Source organism: Glycine max, chromosome 16 (genome assembly GCF_000004515.6).
Source record: "Glycine max cultivar Williams 82 chromosome 16, Glycine_max_v4.0, whole genome shotgun sequence".
Taxonomy (NCBI): Eukaryota; Viridiplantae; Streptophyta; class Magnoliopsida; order Fabales; family Fabaceae; genus Glycine; species Glycine max.
The window spans coordinates 14,599,470-14,608,623 of NC_038252.2; the positions used below are offsets into that span (position 1 = coordinate 14,599,470).

General features: G+C 36.0%; 1 protein-coding gene across 1 annotated transcript in view; it reads left to right on the forward strand.

The window, feature by feature from the left end:
• LOC100802319 (uncharacterized) overlaps nucleotides 1–6,937 on the forward strand; it is a 38,388-nt gene extending 31,451 nt beyond the window's left edge. Inside the window, exon 14 of the mRNA XM_006599115.4 lies at nucleotides 6,325–6,937. Coding sequence (XP_006599178.1) covers nucleotides 6,325–6,437 — 113 coding nt within the window. The 3' untranslated portion in view covers nucleotides 6,438–6,937. The remainder of the gene's footprint in view (nucleotides 1–6,324) is intronic.
• The last annotated feature ends 2,217 nt before the right edge of the window (nucleotides 6,938–9,154 follow it).

A 9,154-nucleotide genomic window follows, 5' to 3' on the forward strand; every position in this document is an offset into this window, starting at 1 on the left:
GATTTTGTTTATATGGTTGAGATTAGAGATATGATAGCTTATTTCTAGGAAAGTAGGAAATTTTCATCTTATCTAGTAGGATTATATCTCCAAGATTTAGATTAGATTTTGATTAATCTTTTCCTTTTTTTACTAGCTTATCTTTTTGTATCTATATATTCGCACAGTTTTTGAATCAATGAAGATAAAGAGAAATACACAGATTTTCAGTTCTGTCCTTTAATCTCATCATGGTATCAGAGCCACGACATCCTCCATGAACAAAATTGTCTTTCATTGCCATGAGAGTTTTTCTTTGATCTTTATCAGTTTTTATTTTCTACTTACTCCAATTCTTTTTCTCACTAATTTCAGTTATTTCCGCTGCCATGAGAGTTTTTTTCTTCTTCGCTTTTGATTCCATTATTCTTTTAGCAGCTTCTCTTAAAAAAAACCCTCTCTCCTTTTCTTAGATTTTTAGAGCTCCATATTATGTTTCGTCGATTTGGAGTTTCGATCTCAGATTCATCGTGTGTTTGATTACTTCCCAGATTTTGTTTGTTAGAGATAAAGTGAGAGAGCAATGGTTGTAGCAGCAGGAATCGGTTACACTATGTCACATGGGGGGTGTTTTGGTGCTTGCCGTGAGTGTGGATTCTTCATGGTTAAACTTTTGTGTATTGAATTTGGAAAGTGGAACTTTGGTCAAATGATTGGTCTGTCCTTGTCCCAGATGCATTGGCCTCATCCTTGTCCCAAATGCACTGGCATTGGCCCAATCATTGACTCAATTACAGTCCTTGGGTTCGATCTGGTCAAGAATCATCTTTTTCAGCAACTGCTTACTAGTCCCATCAGTTATTGTCATAGACATCAGTTTATCACAACTGCTTACTGGTCTGTCCTTGTCCCAGATGCATTGGCCTCTAATGTCCTTGCATCGTTGTCATGGGTTTCAGTCTGATTCCCCGTAGCATCTGAGTTAGAAGAAGAATCTTAAGTTAATCTTCAGTTTTTGGTGTTGTACACTGATATGTAAACATAAAAAGCAAAGGATGTCAGTTAGTTAGTTTTAGTCAACTACTGTTATTTTATGGCTGTTCGGTAGCTGTCTATAAATAAGGCAGGTCTGTTGTATTTTAGACAGACTGAATGATAATCACAGAGTACAACCTCTCTGTTTCTCTTCTCTTTCCTTCTATCCTCTCTATTCTGTTTCTTCTCTCTTTCCCTCTTTCTTTCTGTTTCCTCCCTAAATTCTATAACAGTGATCAGAATCTTTTCACCCATGGACACAAAAACAAGATCACAGATGATGATGCATGGAATGGAAGAAATATTTGTTCAAATGTAACAAAAGCTTGCAAAGGTTGATGCACTTTTAGACATGGTGGAGGGTATTTCTAATCAGCTGCATTAGCTAACACGCAAAAGGTATTATGCCTTCATCAATCTTGGACATGGTTGCAGAGAAGGGCTCCACCATACATGCCATCAAGATCACATTCAAGATTTGAGGCGTTTGCAACAGCATGGCACCTTGGCAGAATTTAATAATGCATTTGATGCGATTTCTGGGTTCCTTTATTCAAGTTTCAACTGCAATTCTCTACGTTTGAAATGCAAGACCTTGAGGGAAAGGGTCTTCTTATGGGGGAGGGGTATTGATATAAAAACTTCGTACCCCATTGCCCAGAGGCTCTTCGCTATGCGAAGGTATGGGGAGAGATGTTGTACGCAGCCTTACCCTTTCATATGCAAAGAGGCTGTTTCCGGATTCGAACCCATGACCAACAAGTCACCAAGGCACAACTTTATGTCAATTAGTTAGTTTTAGCCAGCTATTGTTATTTTATGGCTATTAGGTAGCTGTCTATAAATAAGGCAGGTTTTTTTGTATTTTAGACAAACTGAATGATAATCAGAGTGCAGTGCACATTTCTGACCTCTGTTTCTATTCTCTTTCCTTCTATCCTCTCCATTCTGTTTCTTCTGTCTTTCTGTTTCTTTCTCTTTCCCACCTAAATTCAATAATATACTCTGCCCACTGGAGTCACCTTGGAGATGTTTTCAGTTTCTGATGCTTCAGTTATGTTCCAAGCTTGGAGCATTTTATTTATATACTCCAGCTTGCAAGGGAGCGTTAAGATATGATATGATAGAGATTTAGGAGATATGATAACTGATGCTTTTGTTATAATATGGTAGAGATTAAGATATGATTTTGTTTATATGGTTGAGATTAAGAGATATGATGGCTTATTTCTAGGAAAGTAGGAAACTTTTATCTTATCTAGTAGGATTATATCTCTAAGATTTAGATTAGAGTTTGATTAATCTTTTCCTTTGTTTACTAGCTTATCTTTTTGTATCTATATATACTCACAGTCTTTGAGACAATGAAAATAAAGAGAAATACACTGATTTTCAGTTATGTTCTTTAATCTCAACACTAGTTATAATCAATATCATCCACATACACAATGAGGTAAATGCATCATTGGGCCTGAGTGCACTAAAGTGAGGGACTTGAATCCAAAGGCATGCGATTAATGAGATAACAAGTCGTAGAGAACATCACCTTAGAAGCCAGGTGGAACATGGCTGGGGAGGAGAAGGGTCTGAGTGGTGTTAATGAGATGAGGGGTATGACCTTGAGATGTTTGGTGAAAAATGCCGTTGGATGCCATAAACTGCTGAAATTAATGGGACAAGTATTCATGAGCATTGTTGCTATGCAAAGAGCAAATAAGAATGCCAAGTTGAGTTTTAATTTCAGGATAAAATTGCTAAGATAAAAAAAAAATTAGACTTGTTTCTCATTAAAAATAACCATGTTCAACATGTATAATGATGATCAATGGAATAAAGTATATCACACTTTAGGATATTTGAAATTCTTGGTTTGAACACTTGCATGACTAAGCTTTGGAAAGTCCTTTTAATTCTTTTCAATCTTGCTTTAGTCATTAGGCATTCCATTTTGTAAGGAAGTCTCACATTATCTGCCTCAATTCTTGGAGTGCAGCTTATGTATCTATTGGGTAACTTCACTCAGTGTCAATTGATTTTAAGATGAAATCTAACATGGTATCAGAACCCATAATCTATCTTGGTTCTCGCCTATTCTAGAAGGCTTGCCTTTTTTGGCAGGCATTTGTGGTTTGGGGTGGGGGGCGGGGGGGTAGGAAGTCTCACATTACTTGCTTCAATTCTCGAGATGCAGCTTATATATTTGTTGGTCAACTTCACTTAGTACCAATTGGTTTTAAGCTGAAATCTAATACATCCATTGCAAAAGATTTTGTACTAATTGGACTTTGATTGGATCATATCAATAATAATGGGCTTATTGGCCTAATACTACAAAGGTATATTAATACCCCTCAACCTAGAACATAAGGATTATATGCACCAAGCTTTTGTTACAAATAAACTAAGTATTGTCTCATGTCTACATTGTGAAGATAATTTCAGCAAACTAAAAGACAATAATTTGGAGAGTACGATGAGCCCTACACTATATGCTCTAGATGCAGCTGTGGGCTAAAGAACCAATTAAGATCCATTTTCTAATTTTTCATTAGTTTTATATTTAATTTTGATGTAATAAGTTAAGATGACTTTTCATATGTTTTAGGTCAATTTTGATGATTTTAAGGCTTCCTAAACCATTATGATAGCTAGTAGGGTTTTATTTCTATTGAAATTTAATGCTTAGTGGGAATTCGTTTTCTAATGGGAAATAAAGGCTTGGTGGGAATTAATTTTTAGTGAGAATTAATAGCTTAGTTGGAAATAAAGGCAGTGATTTGATAGGTTGAAGTCTACTCTTCTTCAGTTTGGTTTTGTGGGCAGTAAATGTGATTCCTCACTGTTTATCTACAAAAATCAGTCTCATATTGTCTATCCTCTGGTTTATGTGGATGATATTATCATCACAGGTAGTTCTACTTCACTCATTCAGCAGTTAACTCATAAACTCAACACTGCCTTCTCTCTCAAGCAACTTGGTCACTTGGATTATTTCTTGGGCCTAGAGATCAAGTATCTGCCTAGTAACTCTATAGTTATGACTTGGTAAATATATTCGTGATTTACTTCACAAAACCCACATGGCAGAAGCGCATTCTATATCCTCTCCCATGGTTTCTAATTGCATGTTGCCCAAGTATGGTGCTGATCTTTTTCAAGATCCAACTTTATACAGATCAGTGGTGGGTGCACTACAGTATGTCACTTTAACTAGACCTGAAATCAGCTTTGCTGTTAACAAAGTCTCTCGGTTTATGGCCAAGCCTCTTGAATCTCATTGGGCAGTAGTTAAAAGGATTTTAAGGTATTTAAAGGTACCTTGTCCCATTGGTTACTTCTTCAGCATGCTTCTCTTGCCAAGCCCTTGGCTCTTTGTGTATTTTGTGATGCTGATTGGGCTTCTGACGTGGATGACAGGCGTTCAACCTCAGGGGCAGCTATCTTTCTTGGTCCAAATCTGATATCTTGGTGGTCTCAAAAACAGAAGGTCATTGCTCAGTCCAGTACTGAAGCTGAGTACCGTAGTTTGGCTTAAACCTCTGCTGAGCTGACATGGTTTCATGCCTGACATAATTGCAAGTCCCTTTTACCCCTCCTGTTCCTTGTGATAATCAGAGTGCCATGTCAATTGCTCAAAATCCTTTGTTCCACAGTCGCACCAAACATATGGAGATCGATGTCTTTCTCGTTAGGGAACAAGTTCTGGCAAAGAAGCTCTTCATCTTTCATATTCCTGCTCTGGATCAGTGGGCAAATGTGCTGACCAAGCCCCTTTCTTCAGCTCGTTTTGAATTTCTTAGGGACAAACTCAATGTGAAGAGTTTTTCCTCTAAAAACTCTTCCCTTTGAGTTTGAGAGGAGGGCGGGGGGGTATTAGAGTATATATATGTATAACTGTTAAAACAGTTTAGTTAGAGCCGTTAGCTTTTGCTAACAACACTTCCCTCTTAGCTATTAACAGCTGCACTCTCTTAGTTCAGAGTTCTCTAAATATCTACTCTGTAACTAACTTTTTTTATATTCAATAATATGAGATTCACTCTCTGTTACACAAAATCTCTCTCTCAACTTATCTTAGACTCTCCATCAAGCGGGTAGTGGAAGGATGAGTTAGTTTTGGAAAGTGAAGGTAAGGTAGTCATATGCAGAAAGGGAGAGGAGACATGGTATGGGGATTTATTTCATGTGAACCTCGGGAAACAAGAGTTAGGGTGTGTTTGATTTCTGTTTTCAAAATCTAAAAATTAGAATACTTTGTTTGATGAGTGAAAACAGTTTTGTCTTGCTTTGTTTATCAATTTTAGTTTTAAAAAACAGCAGCAGTTTTGTTAATTTGTCATAGCTCACTTAGAAGCCCCATACTTTCAATGTCTAATTCAAAAGAAATAAGAGAAACCAGTCAACATTTTGATGCCGCTCTGTTTATCCTGTTAACCCATACTCCCTTTTGATTAATTATTCAGAGCTGCAACATCTCCATCTGCTGGCCATTGAGAAGTTAAAAAGAAAACATCTTTAGACATTCTGTTTTTTTATTTTTATTTTTAAAATACTTGTTTAGAAATGGTTTTGAAAACTGAATAAACTTTAGATGATAAATTGACTAATAAGTAAAGAAAATTTGGGCTAGGAAACAGTTTCTCTGGCTTGGGAGCCATGGTTCTTTCTCTGTAATTGAGTTTTCCATTCAAATACATACTATGTACCGTGTTTGGGAGTGCTTCCTGTCATATTTCTATCCAAAGAAGTGGACTCCTCCCATTCATTATCCCACATGCCTATCAAACCTACATACATATTTTCCCTTTCCAATTCAAACAAATACCTTATCTTCGTGAATTAGAAGAGTGGGTTGGATGTTTTACGTCTTTGGCTAAATTTGAAAAGGTGGCTAGTGACTTTCAGTATTTTTCATCTTGCAAAGAACCCCGAGTCCATTGCATAAATACTTGACCTCATGTTCACAATAATGCAACTATTAGAGGAAAATTAGTTGTGTATATTAATTTGAAAACATTAGCAATCTTAAATTAATTTTAATTGGGGATGAACAGAATACAGATACGTTTCTACTCTGCTTATACTAGGTCATTCCCGGTAGCTAGCTGGCTGTAATAATCGGAATAGTTATGCTTTATTGTACAATGTGATGTCATTTTTGAGGTTTCATACTTGAGATATGGTTTCAATGATGGGTAAGCACAATGTTGACTGGATTCTCTTATTTGTTTTGTTCGTGTGAGAAAGATATCCATCAAGTTATTTCTTTTCTTTTTTCAAATTTTGAAAAGTACAATTCTTTGATGTCAGATGGCAATGTTACATGTGTTGCTACCGATGATTCGAGAGGTGCCTTGGGAGTGGCTGGTGGTAGAGGCGAATTGTTGCTTTATCTACACGATCCTGAGCTAGATTCAAATTAACTAGTATACGTGAATAGTGTTATTTACTCAGCGATCTATATGAGCTTGAATGGATAATTGGAAGAAATTTTTTTGTATCTGAATTGCACTCATGTTCATTTGGTGAATTGCAAATAGTGCTCACAGTTATGCTCCACCTCTGTTTGAGCGGCTATATTGTTTGTATATATATCACCAGGGGTTGTGATTTAGTACATGCAATCAACTCGATATTCGTTGAAGGCACTGCAGCGGTAAGTCTACTATGTATTCGTTGAAGGTACTGCAGCAGCGGTAAAATTTAAAATTTGATTAAATTGTTTAATACAGCAGAATTTTTAAATTCGATTAATAAATGTGACATTTAGAGTGATAAATTGATTATAAAATTCTAAAATTCAATGTTTCAAAATGTAATTATTCTTATTGAGTAGAAGCTTTTGACAGTAAAAAGTTACTTTTATTTTTTAATTTGTAACATAAAAATATGTGTATAAGACGTACTAAATTATATAGACTTTTACTATTTCTTGCGATAGATGTTATCCATATCTCATCAACATGCATTGTGAATTATAAATATACCTTATAAAAGTATAAGACAGGCTAATTTTAATTATAGAACTAGATTTTAAACTCATGTAATGCATGGATTCATTTAAATTATATATATTTTTATTTGTATTTAGTATTTGTTAAGGATGTATCTCGAGCCCGAGTCCTTTGAGATACATCATCTTGATAGTTGACAGGTCATAAGTATTTGATGTCTTTACCCCATATAGAGAACATGACTCACTACACATAGTCACATGTCCTCAACAGATTTTCTTGCCATGTTGCCTCTATAGAGGTCCCCCACGTGAGGGACTCAACTAACTTCAACTTCATTCTGGATCTAAACTAGATCTGGAATCATTAGAGATCTAAAGACTCTCTCTCTCTCAACTCCCAACTCAATATGGCTAGAGATCTAGAATCGTCATTCAATGTGCAAAAAAGTGCAACAAATGTTGGGTGTGTCAACATGTATCTTGCTCCTCCTGAGAGTCTAAATTGTTTGACCTCCTCTTGGTCATTCGTATGGTGTGGAATGGATATTCTTGGACCTTTCCCCTTAGCTTTAGGATAGGTGAAGTACTTGGTGGTCGTCGTGGATTATTTCATGAAGTGGGTAGAAGCTTGTTTTCCAACAAATAATGTCATTTTGGAGTACCAAACACGATTGTGATGGATAATAAGACCCAATTCATAGACAAAGGTTTTTGAGAATTGCTTGAAGGCTTGAAGATAAAGCAAAGATTCACATCTATGGAGCACCACCAAACAAATAGGTAGGTAGAGGTAGCAAACAGAGTAATCCTAAGAGGATTAAAGAGACGCCTAGACTAGACAAAAGGGTTGTGGGCTAAACAACTTCCATGTGTGCATATCGCACAACACAACATTCGAAAACTGGAGAATCACCTTTCAAACTAATATACTGTTTGGATGTTGTGATCGCAGTCAAGATAGGAGAAATTGACTTGGTGAACGACCCATTCTGAAGAAACTAGGAACAAAATCTCAATCCTATAGGAGCTTGATTTTCTGGTGGAAAGAAAGGAAGTGGCATCGGTTAGAGAAATCACCAATAAACAAAGGATCACCATGAGATATAATTCCTAAGTGATTTGTCGAGATTTCAAAGCTAGGGATCTCATCCTTCGAAATAATGATGTAAGTAGAAAATTAAGTAGCAAAGGAAATCTGGTTGACAATTGGAAGGGTCCTTATTGAGTTGTCGTGAAAACTAGCAAAGGCGCATACTAACTTGAGACACGAATAGAAATAGGGATTTTGAGGACTTGGAACATCAACTTGAGGAGGTACTATAGCTAAAAACTTGTTTTGAATGATCGAGTAAAGCTCCGTTATGTCAAAGTCGTTACGGTTGGCATATCAAATTAGATCTAGCTTTTTTAATTAAAAATAGGAAAGACAAACAAACTATGTACTTGTGCGCCTATAAAAGAAATAGAAAAGCTTTCAGTATCTCGAATGTGTAAATCCTACCTCAGTCGCGTGAAACCAAAACCAAAACTAATGTGACAAATCCTAATAACAACAAAATAAATAAAGGCATGCTTATAGGTATTGCTATAATGACATGCTTGTAGGCAAGTCAAAAGTATAGAGGTATACTCATGGACACTGCTAAAACGACATGCTCATAGGCAAGTCGAAAAATAAGACGTGCTCATAGGCTAAAACAACATGCTAGAAGGCAAGTAGGAAAAATGAAGGCATTCTTGTAGGCATGGCTAAAATGGCATGCTCATAGACAAGTTGGAAATTGAAAAAGACGTGCTAGTTTTATTAGTATTCTCTTGTTTTGATTTTGATACACTTCACCGCATAATTTTGCTTTTGAAAAACCTTTATGAAAACTTTGCTTCTTGAAGCATTGGACGATAGTTTGTTGCTCTCAACAAAACTATTTTTCATTCATTGGAAAACTTATCTTTGCGAAAAAGTTTTCAATTTATCTAACACACTATTCAACCCCCCCTTCTAGTGTGATATATGTTATTTTAGTTGGTATTAGTGTTCGATCTCTTGGGTTGAGTATTTAATAATATAGAGGAAAATATTTGGTCAAAGAAATAAAATGAAGGATATGCTACCAACAAATTACGACTACTAGGAGGAAAGTGATATGAATACAAAAACGGGATGGATCGTCTTGTAAAATTCAG